Consider the following 15,183-nt stretch of genomic DNA (forward strand, 5'->3'; position numbering starts at 1 on the left):
CCGGGTTGTCCTACAAAGTGACGTCATCACTTCGGCACTCTATTGTTTCAGTGGTAATGATTAAAAAAAAAAAAAAGTGGTAATGATTTTTTTTTTTTAAGAAATCCGTGTTTAATTTAATTTGTAGGCTATATTATTTGATTACTGTTTTTATGAAAGTGTGTGAATAAAAATGTAATCCTGCAAGCTAAACTTTAGGCACACACACAAAATTGTAAACCCCAAACAAAATCGCACAAAGCAAAAAAAGTTTATTCTGCACTTGTTGAGATTGAAATTATATCCATTATTTTTATTATTGTTAATAATATACTGATTCTATTTCAACACAAATTTATATTTTTGAAGTGGTGTTTTGATCAAAATATCATAAAATGCTACAATAATAATTAGAAATTAATAATTAGAAATAATAATAATTTAAATGTTATGGATTTCTTGAAGACATGACATTGATTCAACAAACAGATAAAAAAATTCAACTGTTTAGCATTAAAATGTTACATTGTGTACATTGTGTGCATTCTGTACTTGCTGCAAATGTGATTTTTGAATTTAGTTTTGATTTTCCCTTCAAACACTGCATGTTGCATTCTAACTTTTTTTACTTGGGCTATTTCATCATCTGGACTGAGTCTCTTTCAATAATCAAAACCCTAACCCTAACCCCAATATTTAAAATCTCTAGAATTACATTGTCACTAACTGACTGACCAGAAAACTCTTGAGTATTTCCATTGAATAAGGGCATTTGGCTGATGCTAGGGGTTTGATTTATTCTAGCCATCTCAAGTCATTAGAATATTTTGATAGATAAGTAGCTTCTGTAACCCGTTCTTCATATTGTACAGTGACCATTTTCGGGATATTTTGAACCATTTGTATAACTATATTGAGATAAGCATATTGCAGTAACTCAGAAGTTTGCAGTAACAAAATTAAACCACTAAAAGTTGACACTTTGAGTTTGAATATTTAGTGTCAATGATTAGGGTTGGAACTAATATCTGCTGAACGCCAACACTCCAGGACTGGATTTGAAGAGCCGTGGCCTATACTGTATCCACATACCAATACTATTGCCAACAGTATTGGGACACCCATCCAAGTTATTGAATGGGGGTGTTTCAATCACTTCCATGGCCACAGTTGTATAAAATCAAGCACCTAGGTATGCAGGTGCTTCTACAAACATGTGTAAAAACATAGGTTGCTTTCAGGAGCTCAGTGAATTCAAGCGTGGTACCATGATAGGTTTCCACCTGTGGAATAAGTCCATTTGTGAAATTTCCTCACTACTAAATATGGTCAACTGTTAGTGGTATTTTAACAAGGATTATACTGTAAATCATAAATATACTGTATATAAATGTTTTAATGATTGCACAGATATGTTTTTTTTACAAGTGTATAGTTTATGAAGTCATTTACAGATGCACAATTTATATTTATTCCATAGTTCATTATATTCACAATTATACTTGTATATATTTCCGCATTAAGGATCCATATAGAGATTACTTATGTGGAAACTACTTTGGGCCCATGTAGGCAGCCTTTATGGGAATGTTTGTGTTTGCCCATGTCTGACCCATGCGGTTTATCAAAATGGGCCCCATATATTTTTCACATTCAGAACCCATATAGAGATTACCTATGAGGGAACTACTTTGGGCCCATGTAGGCAGCCTAAATGGGACTGTTTGTGTTTGCCCATATCTGACCCATGCGGTTTTTCAAAGTGGGCCCCATATGTTTTTCCCATTCAGAACCCAAATAGAGATTACCTATGAGGGAAATACCTTGGGCCCATGTAGGCAGCCTGGGACTGTTTGTGTTTGCCCATATCTGACCCATGCGGTTTATCAAAATGGGCCCCATATATTTTTCACATTCAGAACCCATATAGAGATTACTTATGAGGGAACTACCTTGTGGGCCCATGTAGGCAGCCTATATGGGACTGCTTGTGTTTGCCCATATCTGACCCATGCGGTTTATCAAAATGGGCCCCATATATTTTTCACATTCAGAACCCATATAGAGATTACCTATGAGGGAACTACCTTGGGCCCATGTAGGCAGCCTATATGGGACTGCTTGTGTTTGCCCATATCTGACCCATGCGGTTTATCAAAATGGGCCCCATATATTTTTCACATTCAGAACCCATATAGAGATTACCTATGAGGGAACTACCTTGGGCCCATGTAGGCAGCCTATATGGGACTGCTTGTGTTTGCCCATATCTGACCCATGCGGTTTATCAAAATGGGCCCCATATATTTTTCACATTCAGAACCCATATAGAGATTACCTATGAGGGAACTACATTGGGCCCATGTAGGCAGCCTATATGGGACTGTTTGTGTTTGCCCATATCTGACCCATGCGGTTTATCAAAATGGGCCCCATATATTTTTCACATTCAGAACCCATATAGAGATTACCTATGAGGGAACTACCTTGGGCCCATGTAGGCAGCCTATATGGGACTGTTTGTGTTTGCCCATATCTGACCCATGCGGTTTATCAAAATGGGCCCCATATATTTTTCACATTCAGAACCCATATAGAGATTACCTATGAGGGAACTACCTTGAGCCCATGTAGGCAGCCTATATGGGACTGCTTGTGTTTGCCCATATCTGACCCATGCGGTTTATCAAAATGGGCCCCATATATTTTTCACATTCAGAACCCATATAGAGATTACTTATGAGGGATCTACCTTGGGCCCATGTAGGCAGCCTATATGGGACTGCTTGTGTTTGCCCATATCTGACCCATGCGGTTTATCAAAATGGGCCCCATATATTTTTCACATTCAGAACCCATATAGAGATTACTTATGAGGGAACTACCTTGGGCCCATGTAGGCAGCCTATATGGGACTGTTTGTGTTTGCCCATGTCTGACCCATGCAGTGGCGCCTCCAGAAATTTTTTGTAGGGGTGGCCAGATGGGGCCAGTTAAAATCTTGGGGTGGCACACCAAAACTACAGTATAAACCATAATTTCAGAATTGTTTTCTACTGTTGTAATAAACCAGCCTGTAGAAAACTATCAGAAAGACTTAAGGAAACTCTTACTGATATACTTTGGTTTATTGTGTAATATTTAATGTTACTAATGATATAGGGCCCAACTAATATATATTACCTTGTATATAATGATCTATATTATATGATATATAAGGGTCCTTGCCCCACAGCAAATTTCCAGATACTTACATAATTGTGATGAATTTAATCATGTTTAAGTTATTAGTTTGCAGTGTAAGATTACAGTTAACACCTTTAAATATTACATAAATGTATTATGAATTTTTAATACACTTAATGAGTGTATACATCAGCAGCAAAAAGTAATTCTTGAAAAAATCTGCACAGTAATTTTATAAAATCTAAATATGTTAATAAAAACAAATTACTATTAGTTCTCTTTTAAAATTCAATCAGGCAATCATGTCACAATTTTATATTTATATATTAATGTCAAGAATTCAGAAGTGCATAGCCTAAACTACAAATAAATTATATACAATTAAATTATGCTTATTTAAAATGTATTGAGCAGGCTAGGTATAACAAAATATATTGGCTTTTAATAATATTTTAGTGCGCAAACCCATGATTGAGCCCGTTCTTGCATGATTACATGAAAAACATCGCGGGTGCAGAATGATGTGCTCAAAGCAACATGGAGTCACAGTGTGCAGCAGCACTTTGCTTCATAAGTGCGCATTTAAAAGCTCATGTCACAAATCGAAAAAATGTTGAGCGCACAAATCCAAGTGCGATTTGTTCCTTTGTTTCACAGTTATTGTGCGTTTGATGCCGATTCATAATCCTTGTGATATGTATGTGTGATCTAACAGAACACGGTAGTGAGTAACTTAAAAACAGCAACAACTCCAAGAAAATAAAGTAATTTTATGCGAATATACAGACTTTTATCTACAGATCATGCATTTATAATGTCAATATATCATATTGGAGAGAGTTTTACCGTGCATCCAAGAGGCGCGCGTGCTGTTTGAATATGAATGGAGAATGATGACAGTCGCAGAGGAGGGAAAACGCGTTTATACTTTAATGATGTAAATATACTTCTGTCCCTCACATTAAGCTATGGAATGACTTCAGATGACTTTGTCACCCAAACTGACGTGAAAAAAGCGGGAGGCGCCGAAAAGCGCACTGTTTGCATCCCTGCCTGTCCAACCGTGGCAAAAACACACCTAAAAGCTGCTGTAACAGTATACCATTTGGCACTTAAAAAGCACGTCACGACACATAATTCCCCGTCTTCTTTTACTTAAGAATATTTTTGACTTATTTATAAAATGCATAACTGATGCTACAAAAATTAATACTGGCCATTGGGGTGGCCAATGGGGTGGCCAGGAGTCGGCCAGGGGTGGCCATGGCCACCCCTGGCCACCCCCTGGTGGCGCCATTGGACCCATGCGGTTTATCAAAATGGGCCCCATATGTTTTTCCCATTCAGAACCCATATAGAGATTACCTATGAGGGAACTACCTTGGGCCCATGTAGGCAGCCTATATGGGACTGTTTGTGTTTGCCCATGTCTGACCCATGCGGTTTATCAAAGTGGGCCCCATATGTTTTTCCCATTCAGAACCCATATAGAGATTACCTATGAGGGAACTACCTTGGCCCATGTAGGCAGCCTAAATGGGACTGTTTGTGTTTGCCCATGTCTGACCCATGCAGTTTATCAAAGTGGGCCCCATATGTTTTTCCCATTCAGAACCCATATAGAGATTACCTATGAGGGAACTACCTTGGGCCCATGTAGGCAGCCTAAATGGGACTGTTTGTGTTTGCCCATGTCTGACCCATGCAGTTTATTAAAGTGGGCCCCATATGTTTTTCCCATTCAGAACCCATATAGAGATTACCTATGAGGGAACTACCTTGGGCCCATGTAGGCAGCCTAAATGGGACTGTTTGTGTTTGCCCATGTCTGACCCATGCGGTTTATCAAAGTGGGCCCCATATGTTTTTCCCATTCAGAACCCATATAGAGATTGCCTATGAGGGAACTACCTTGGGCCCATGTAGGCAGCCTAAATGGGACTGTTTGTGTTTGCCCATGTCTGACCCATGCGGTTTATCAAAGTGGGCCCCATATGTTTTTCCCATTCAGAACCCATATAGAGATTACCTATGAGGGAACTACCTTGGGCCTATATAGGTTGCTTATATGGGATTGATTGTGTTTGCACATGTCTGTCCGATATAGTTTGGCCATGTGGGCCCCATATGTATTGCCCCATTCAAAACCCAAATAGAGATTACCAACGTGGGTGCCACATTGGGCTCATGTAGGCAGCCTATATAGGACTGATTGTGTTTGCCCATGTCTGACCCATATGGGTTATGAAAGTGGACCCCATATATTTTTCCCATTCATAACCCATATAGAGATTATCTATGTGGGTACTACCTTGGGCCCACGCAGGCAGCCTATATGGGACTGCTTGTGTTTGCCCATATCTGACCCATGCGGTTTATCAAAATGGGCCCCATATATTTTTCACATTCAGAACCCATATAGAGATTACCTATGAGGGAACTACCTTGGGCCCATGTAGGCAGCCTATATGGGACTGCTTGTGTTTGCCCATATCTGACCCATGCGGTTTATCAAAATGGGCCCCATATGTTTTTCCCATTCAGAACCCATATAGAGATTACCTATGAGGGAACTACCTTGGGCCCATGTAGGCAGCCTATATGGGACTGTTTGTGTTTGCCCATGTCTGACCCATGCGGTTTATCAAAATGGGCCCCATATGTTTTTCCCATTCAGAACCCATATAGAGATTACCTATGAGGGAACTACCTTGGGCCCATGTAGGCAGCCTATATGGGACTGCTTGTGTTTGCCCATGTCTGACCCATGCGGTTTATCAAAGTGGGCCCCATATGTTTTTCCCATTCAGAACCCATATAGAGATTGCCTATGAGGGAACTACCTTGGGCCCATGTAGGCAGCCTAAATGGGACTGTTTGTGTTTGCCCATGTCTGACCCATGCGGTTTATCAAAGTGGGCCCCATATGTTTTTCCCATTCAGAACCCATATAGAGATTACCTATGAGGGAACTACCTTGGACCTATATAGGTTGCTTATATGGGATTGATTTTGTTTGCACATGTCTGTCCGATATAGTTTGGCCATGTGGGCCCCATATGTATTGCCCCATTCAAAACCCAAATAGAGATTACCAACGTGGGTGCCACATTGGGCTCATGTAGGCAGCCTATACAGGACTGATTGTGTTTGCCCATGTCTGACCCATATGGGTTATGAAAGTGGACCCCATATATTTTTCCCATTCATAACCCATATAGAGATTATCTATGTGGGTACTACCTTGGGCCCACGCAGGCAGCCTATATGGGACTGCTTGTGTTTGCCCATATCTGACCCATGCGGTTTATCAAAATGGGCCCCATATATTTTTCACATTCAGAACCCATATAGAGATTACCTATGAGGGACCTACCTTGGGCCCATGTAGGCAGCCTATATGGGACTGCTTGTGTTTGCCCATATCTGACCCATGCGGTTTATCAAAATGGGCCCCATATATTTTTCACATTCAGAACCCATATAGAGATTACTTATGAGGGAACTACCTTGTGCCCATGTAGGCAGCCTATATGGGACTGTTTGTGTTTGCCCATGTCTGACCCATGCAGTTTATCAAAGTGGGCCCCATATGTTTTTCCCATTCAGAACCCATATAGAGATTGCCTATGAGGGAACTACCTTGGGCCCATGTAGGCAGCCTAAATGGGACTGTTTGTGTTTGCCCATGTCTGACCCATGCGGTTTATCAAAGTGGGCCCCATATGTTTTTCCCATTCAGAACCCATATAGAGATTACCTATGAGGGAACTACCTTGGGCCTATATAGGTTGCTTATATGGGATTGATTGTGTTTGCACATGTCTGTCCGATATAGTTTGGCCATGTGGGTCCCATATGTATTGCCCCATTCAAAACCCATATAGAGATTACCAACGTGGGTGCCACATTGGGCTCATGTAGGCAGCCTATATAGGACTGATTGTGTTTGCCCATGTCTGACCCATATGGGTTATGAAAGTGGACCCCATATATTTTTCCCATTCATAACCCATATAGAGATTATCTATGTGGGTACTACCTTGGGCCCACGCAGGCAGCCTATATGGGACTGGTTGTATTTGCCAATGTCTCACCCATTTGATAAACCCAAATGGGCCCCATTTGTGTTCCCCATTTTGAGCCCATGCCCTCATTTCCCATTAGTGACCCCACTAGGACCCACATAGGGAGCCCACTTATTTTTGCCCATGTGGGACCGACGTAGCTGACCCAAGTGGGCCCCAGAAAAGATGCCCATTTTGGGACCATACCCACTTGGTACCCACGTAGCCCAAGCATAAACCATGTGGGGCCCACATATACATGTTGGCTGGGTAGCTGGTAGATATTTTTTTTCTTGGTATTTATTAACAAATATACAATTGTGACCATACTTTTGAGCTCAGTGTAAAATACCATGGTGAAAGAATAAGGTTAAAATTCAATAACATGGTATACTGTATAAGTTCAAATGTATTACTGTTACTGTTCCAGCTCACTGATTTTTAATGGAATTCAAGAAACAGTTGGTTTTAAAACTAGCTTCCACTGTGGAATCGCTTATTCAATACGATAGATGGTGCACCGTAAAGCACACTTTAAATGTTCACTGAGATGTCGACAGTACATTTTCAATTACTGATATCACAAGCTTGTATATGAGCCTATTTATATCTAGCAGGGGTGGTCGCTGTGATGACACACTATTATTAATTCCTGTCTGAAAGAGAGCTGTATCAGAGCGGCTCTGAATACATCCTAATAACACAGCGAAATGTATCGCGCACCATGCACCGAATGCATTTGCATTTACATGCAGTTAAGGCGCAGCGATGTCAGCATCTTTTAAATGAAATTTCAGTTTCAAATGATTCAGCCAAACAAGAGACTGAATGTTTTGTTATAATTAAATGAGAGCCCCATGTGCTGAGTGCCGACCAAACCCAAAGCCCTTCCTCCCAAAATGTCTAATCTCTAGAAGCTGCTCAGTCCAAAATGTATCCCCAAAATCCTCTGTTAAAAGGGGCTAATTAAAAAACTTTGATTCCACAGCCCATGGTGAACAATGGCTCATTGTTTCGTTCTCTCCACCAGGACCATCAGAGAACACCTGGGTGAACAGGAAGTGTCCATTACTCTGACTATAGACTTGCTGGAGGAGGTAGATCTGGGTAATTATTCCTGTTATGCGGAAAACGGCAACGGGAGACGGCAAGCCAACGTACAGATTGGGAAACGAGGTAACACATTCAACTGTAACACACATGAACTCAATGGTTCTTCAAAGCCACACCTTTTTTGTCCCATAGAAGCAAAGTCATACAGAAAATGAAAATGATGATTTTGGGGTAAACCACCCCTTTAATGTGCTATGGGATTTCTTTACATAAACAGCACAGCATGTTCCTGTGTCTCCCTCCTCTTCTCTGTTTGTCTCTTTCATTCTCTCCTTTGGGGAAATGCATCAGCATCTAAAATTCACTCTCTTTTAAAGAGAGCTGCTTTGAAGGCATCCTATCTTCTCTTTAAATGGCAGTTCAGAGGAGACGGCTTCAGCAGTTCACACATATTCTCCCCCTCTCAGCCCAACTCAAAACTCATTCAACTGTTCTCACACACACACAAATGGAAAAACACACACTCTCTCTCTTTCATATCGTCTTAGCTGTACACACACATTTCTGCAGATAATCTCAAAGCCACACACACACACACACACACACACAAACCAAATCTTCCATATGCACCCCCTCTCTCGAGCTCCTTCAGCTCATTGCTGAGCACACAAACAAACATGCTTTCACAACCTTTCAGCTTTTCTGAAGCATCTGAGTGTATCTTGCGTATTTTCCTCCATTAGCTGTAGCGCAGAGGAGCTTTGAACAATATGAACATCATTAGCACTTAATCATTCTGAAGTCATTTTGCATTTCTCACTCCTTGTGTATGTCCTTAGCGCAGCGTGAATTTGCGTGCTGGTCCAGGCTGGTTTGGTGCTGATCTCACTGGTAGATTTGCTTGAGAAGCTAATTGACAAAGGAAGCCTTGTCGGTTTAGCTCGCCAAGAAGCCTGATGCCGCCAGCAAACCTAGAATCCTATGCTAGGGATCAGGGACCATATTGCTCAAAATGACTTAAGTCTTAAATTAGATTTGAATCTTCCAACTGATATTGCCATGGTTACAAAACAGATGAAATAGTAGACTTCTAGACTTGGAATGTTTCTGTAATAGAATGCAACAGTTTGGTTCTGTAAGTAAAACTCACTGGGGAATTGATTTTAGTATCTCTTAAAACTTTAAGTAAGCTGTGAGGTTGTTAATTGATGATGGTATGTGTTTTATTTGAGCCACTAGCCAGCTTTCAGCTAACTGTGGAATTCCTAGAGGAAAAAGTCATAGTGAACTTACTCCTGATTCTGCAGAGAATCTCCACCAATCTAATTTTTAATTCGATTTTCATTCACAATGCTTCATGGAATTGTAGCTCTACCAGAAAGACTCAGGAGGCAAGAGAACATATGAATACGATTTATTTCACGGTTGTATGCAAATTAGTATCAAATAGATAATAGAAATGATCAAGTTCTTTGGCGTAGACCCCGTCCGTAGTCCAAATCTGGAGGGTAACGGAAACTGTTTAAAAAAAAAACAAAAAAAAAAAACAGAGTGGCCATTATATGATATGACTATGTAACAATACCATGTTTATTGGACACAAATATGATGGCAATACCATGGTATTCTTTAATTAGTTTGTGAAATGGCTGCTTATCCCAGCACTCATGCTACCGACACAGTAGAGTTTATTGATGCTAATGTTAATGTGTCCTATGAATTGTCAGCTTATATAACTTCATTTTTTCTCTCTTTTCATTTTATTTCTCTCAGTGGAGCTGATGTACACTGTTGAGTTGGCCGGCGGTCTGGGTGCGATTCTTCTGCTGCTGGCGTTGTTATTGTCTGTGTATAAATGCTACAGGATTGAGCTGCTGCTCTGCTACAGGCATCACTTTGGTGGGGAGGATACAGACGGAGGTAAAGCCACACTCCCCCTACAGGAGTTACTGAGCACAACACTGCAGCAATTACATATTTGTTGATCCTGATTGTTACTGTATGTAATTAGAGCTCTTTTTTCATCAGAATAATTTCCTAAATGTTTTGTTAAACCCTCTGATTTCTTTCTTTCTTTCTTTACTCCTCAGAAAATAAAGAGTATGACGCGTACCTGTCCTATAGTAAGGTGGAGCTGGATCAGTGGGGTCAGGAATTACAGGAGGAGGAACGCTTTGCTCTGGAGATTCTCCCTGATGTCCTGGAGAAACATTATGGATACAAACTTTTCATCCCTGACCGAGATCTCATTCCTACCAGCAGTATGTGCAGAATGTGTGTTTTGTGTGAATGCGTGTATGTCTTTGTTAGTGTGTTTGTAAATGTTGTCGTAAATGTGTAAAACATTTCCATTAGCACAAGCCAGATGTTCACAGAAATTTCAGAAATAATAAGAGAAATTAATTTCTTGTGAAGTTTTAGGAGTGTATTCAGAAACCCACAACAATCATAAAAAAAGTTGTATGGACAGATTTGACAAACAGTACTAATTGTACAGAGCTTATGAAAACTCCTTTATAATGAAGTGTGACATTTTCATCTCATAAACATGATGGCAGCACTGGATTTACCTTGCTTCCTAATACTGCAGAGTAATCTAATCATTTGTTATTAAAACTAATTTAACTCCCTCATCAGCATTAATATGACCAGAAAATCTTATGTTGACTAGAAAAAAAAAGCTCAGTTAAAAAAACAAAATAACTTTTAGTCTTAAAACATTCTGTGAAAACTTTCTATAGAACCCAATGATAATTAAACTATTATTGATTTTCCAAATGTGGGCAAGTACCACATTTGATATTTAGCCATCAGAGACACTGTGTTTGTTTTGGTCATATGTCAGGGTGTTTTTGCCCTGTATGTGTGCTTTGTCTGAAAGCTGAATGTTTATGTCCAGGTATGAGCAGTCAACATTACCAGGATGACACACATCTTCTTAGAGGTACACCTTTGTTTGAATGCAAAAACACGCGCGCACACAGTTTGTTGTTCATGAATGACTGTGGTTGTTGTGTCTTAAATGTGTGTTTGTCTTCAAATGTGCATTCTTTTCAGCCCTCATATAATCTGTGGTTTTGGTATTACAGGTTTTTTTTTTTCTTTGTCTGTCATGTAGCTTACATAGAGGACGTGTCCCGCTGCGTAGACATGAGCAAACGTCTGATCATCGTGCTGACCCCGAGCTACGTGCTGCGCCGCGGGTGGAGTATATTTGAGCTGGAGTCCCGTCTGCGCAACTCTCTGGTTTCAGGGGACATTAAAGTGATCCTAATTGAGTGTGCCGACCTGCGAGCAGTCATTAACTACCAGGAGGTGGAGGAGTTAAAACAGTCCATTAAATGCCTGAGCGTGGTGCACTGGAACGGCCCGCAGAGCAACAAGCCCGGCTCGCGCTTCTGGAAGCAGCTCCGCTACACCATGCCGTACCGCCGCCCCCAGCAAACCCTCACCAATCACGCGCTTGACGCCAGCGAACCCGGCCCCTTCGCCGACCTGCAGACCGTCTCGGCCATCTCCATGGCAACGGCCACGTCCGCCGCCTTGGCTCCGGCTCACCCCGAGCTGCGCCCGTCCCTGCGGAGCTCGTACCGCTCGCACTCGTTGGCACGGCAGAAACACTCGCACTACCGCAGCTACGACTACGAGCTGCCCTTCACGGCCGGAGGCACTCTGCCACCCCAGCACACCTACTGCAACCTGCCCCTCACCCTCCTGAACGGCCAGCGGCCCGTCAACAACAAGACCCTGCGCCAACACAGCCTGGACGAGCACCACGCCAACAACGCCATGCTCCCACTGCTGCCCAGAGAGACGAGCATCTCCAGCGTCATCTGGTAAAGACAGAGGAAGTGAAACGCACTCAGAATGAGCCACCTGGCACACGGGGGACTAAGTAAGCTGGCATACAGCACAGGACACAGTGAGGTTAGTGAGTTCCTGTGAGCGAAATGATCGTTCTGTCCACGCTAAGTGGGTCTGAGGATGTGAGTCTTCTTTTGGGCATTGCTCCAGCTGCGAGGGACGACGTAGTGCCATATCTGTAGGCGTGAACTGCTGAGCATATAAAGTCACACCACACGGAGGTATACAGGGTCTCGTGTAGATGTTAGCGTTATATTTGTAGCAACGCTGTCTTCCTGTCTCCATGTTTGGTTTGATCACGCCATCTATTTTTACTCGTTAATGCTCGATGCTTTTGTTTTGTCCCTTTGTCTTCTTTTTTAGGTTGGACACGGACATTTGATTGAGATTTTGTTTTTGTTTTTTTCGAACTTCTTTTGAAATGGACTGAAATATTCCTCACTTGATTTTAGCTACTGTTGTTCTGCTCGGAAGCTACTGCGTTTTGTTCCGTCCCTCTTTCTGTTGTCCAATGTAAGGTATGTATTTATGGTTTTAATTGCAAAATTTTCAAGAAGGAAATATATTACAAATTATGCAAAATATACGAAAGCCTAAAGGGGTCGACGGAGGTGATCAGAGAGCGGTGCTGTCTTCTCTTACAAGAGGAACAGCATTATTTCTCAAATATTAAGGGGATTTTAAAAGATGAGAAATCTATTTTTATATCTGAAGAGTGCTGTTTCTCTCTAATACCACAGGGTCATAGGGACAATGGGACTGACAAACTCTCTTATTTGTGAATTTGGGTATTTTATACAGTTTGCTACATTGTTCTCATCTGTGGAGAAAAGTAAATGTTTTATGTTCACTTCTGAAACAATAATCAGCTGCATTTTTGTTTGTATTTTTTATTTATCTTCATAGTCAAGGACTTTTGATCCACATACAGACCTTTTCACCTGTCTTTCACATTTCTAATCCGTTTAACTCTCAGTCTGACGTCTAACTCACTGGTTACATGCTTGTCTTTTTCTCCTCTAGCCGCTGTGTAACTCAGATACATGCTGGCATGTTTCACAGAGGGACACGGGCCTGTATACTCGCATTCTAGTTTAGGGTATCAAATAATCTCCGCTTGAACACATACCATATATGATTTAATAAATGCCCAAAGTCAATATGTTTGTTGTATCTCGTCAAGAGGTTTTACTGATCTAGGGGTTTTCACTTGTGGCAGCATGTACTGATGACTCTAAGGGGGAAAAACACAAAGCTAGAATCAGAATCAACTGGTTTGCAAGTAAACAGAGGTCTAACTGTAAAAACAAAACAAAAAAACAAAAAAAATGAAACTATTCCTATAATTTCTTTTCTCCTATTTTTTCTTTGATTTTTTTTTCAAAATTCAGTTGAAAAAAAGTTGTTTATAAAAATAATTAGAATTATGTATGAATGTTCACCTCTTGAGTATGCATAGAGACTAGTTGTGTATCCTGATTTGAATATTTACTGTATTATGAACAAAAGCTATCACAGAGAGATGTGTGATCTCTCTAGAGGCACAATCATTTTTCTTTTTATATTGTTTCTCACTGTGTACAGTAAAGTCACAAACCACTATAAGCTGGTCAGTGAAATTATGTGTGTGTGTGTGTGTGTGTGTGTGTGCGTGTGTGTGTGTGTGTGTGTGTGTGTGTGTGTGTGTGGTTGGAGAGGAGTGTCAGGCCTCAGTGTATTGTCTGAATAAGACAATTTGAGAGCCAAACTCAAGGCTGTAGGTGAGTTGCTAAAACGGAATATCACAATTATGAGCAAAATGCTAAATAATGAATACTACAGTTGAACAGGCAAAAAATAATTTTGAAACATATGCATATGAATGCACCTCTTTAAATAAAAGAGAAATGAGACCGAAAATATATGCACTTATTTATGTATTACTACAAACAGACTGACATATCTGAAAACATGTTAAATTTTATTGTCATAGAATGGTCTTTGAAACTGGCTGAAAGCATGCAGACAGAGACCATTTATAAATATTTAGTATTAGACTTTAATTAATCATTGACCATAAGCAGACATACAATATGGGCCGAAGTAAAAACTATCCTTACATCACAGTAAAATTAAACCGAACATACAGTGACATTCACTTTAACTAACTGAACAAAACATTTATAGCATTTGTTAACTAGGTTAATGTTCATTTATAAACATACTGTTGTTCACTGTTAATACATATTAGTTCATAATATGTTAAATAATGTTAATTTATATATTAGAAATGTATTAGTATATCTAAAGTTTCTGATATTTAATGAGTTAACGAATTGAACCAGGATTTCTATACATTTTTCACCATGAAATGGTGTTTGTTGCTTTGGCCTCTTGTGGATGCAGTCAGTGTTGCTCTGAAAGTCAAGTTTCCTGTCTATTATAGTACACGGTGACCTGCTTCACATCCTGTGCTGCCAGCTTGAGCGCAACTTTCTAATCATGGCTCCTTCATCTAGGTGATATTAATGTGTAGAGAGCTGTTATCAAACCAGAAGGCACAGCTGTCAACATACTGGAAATAGACTATTTACATCCTTCTGGCAAGAGACCAAAGCTGTATCATCAGCTTACTTGAAAGGAGCGGGTCACTGTTGTTACATTGGACTTCACTGCTATTAACATGATATAACAGGGGGGATACAGTTGCATACATCCCTGAGGAACGCCAGTCGGATGAAGTGCTGTTCACACGGATTTGCTGAAGCAGCAATTTGATGCAAGGACCAGCCTGCAGTTGACATTTACATCACGCTGAAGGTACATTGGGGTATGCTTGTATTAAAGGCAGAAGAGTTTTAATTTTGTTCAAATGCTGCTGGACTTTATCCAGCACGTTAGCTCGATAAGCAAATTGCGTGGTGTCCATTAGTGTCACCTTTTTTAGATGAAAATTCTTTACATGTAGATGCTCTATTTGAGGAGTACTGATGTACCATATCAATGGGCCAAACTGCATTAAAGAATTTTTGCACATGGGGTTTTTGGTACAGCG

The 15,183-nt window shown here is 40.6% G+C and overlaps 1 protein-coding gene across 2 annotated transcripts in view; it reads left to right on the forward strand.

Annotated features, from left to right (window-relative positions):
• il1rapl1a (interleukin 1 receptor accessory protein-like 1a) overlaps window positions 1–12,296 on the forward strand; it is a 96,423-nt gene extending 84,127 nt beyond the window's left edge. The window contains exons 8-12 of one of the 2 annotated variants that reach the window (XM_039655854.2): window positions 8,263–8,408; window positions 10,059–10,205; window positions 10,376–10,546; window positions 11,185–11,229; window positions 11,404–12,296. In XM_039655854.2, the coding sequence (XP_039511788.1) occupies window positions 8,263–8,408; window positions 10,059–10,205; window positions 10,376–10,546; window positions 11,185–11,229; window positions 11,404–12,125 (1,231 nt within the window). In that variant the 3' untranslated portion in view covers window positions 12,126–12,296. The remainder of the gene's footprint in view (window positions 1–8,262; window positions 8,409–10,058; window positions 10,206–10,375; window positions 10,547–11,184; window positions 11,230–11,403) is intronic. The other variant, XM_039655855.2, reaches the window with a different exon arrangement.
• Window positions 12,297–15,183: the final 2,887 nt, after the last annotated feature.

Source organism: Pimephales promelas, chromosome 7 (assembly GCF_988280905.1).
Source record: "Pimephales promelas chromosome 7, fPimPro1.hap1.1, whole genome shotgun sequence".
Classification (NCBI taxonomy): Eukaryota; Metazoa; Chordata; class Actinopteri; order Cypriniformes; family Leuciscidae; genus Pimephales; species Pimephales promelas.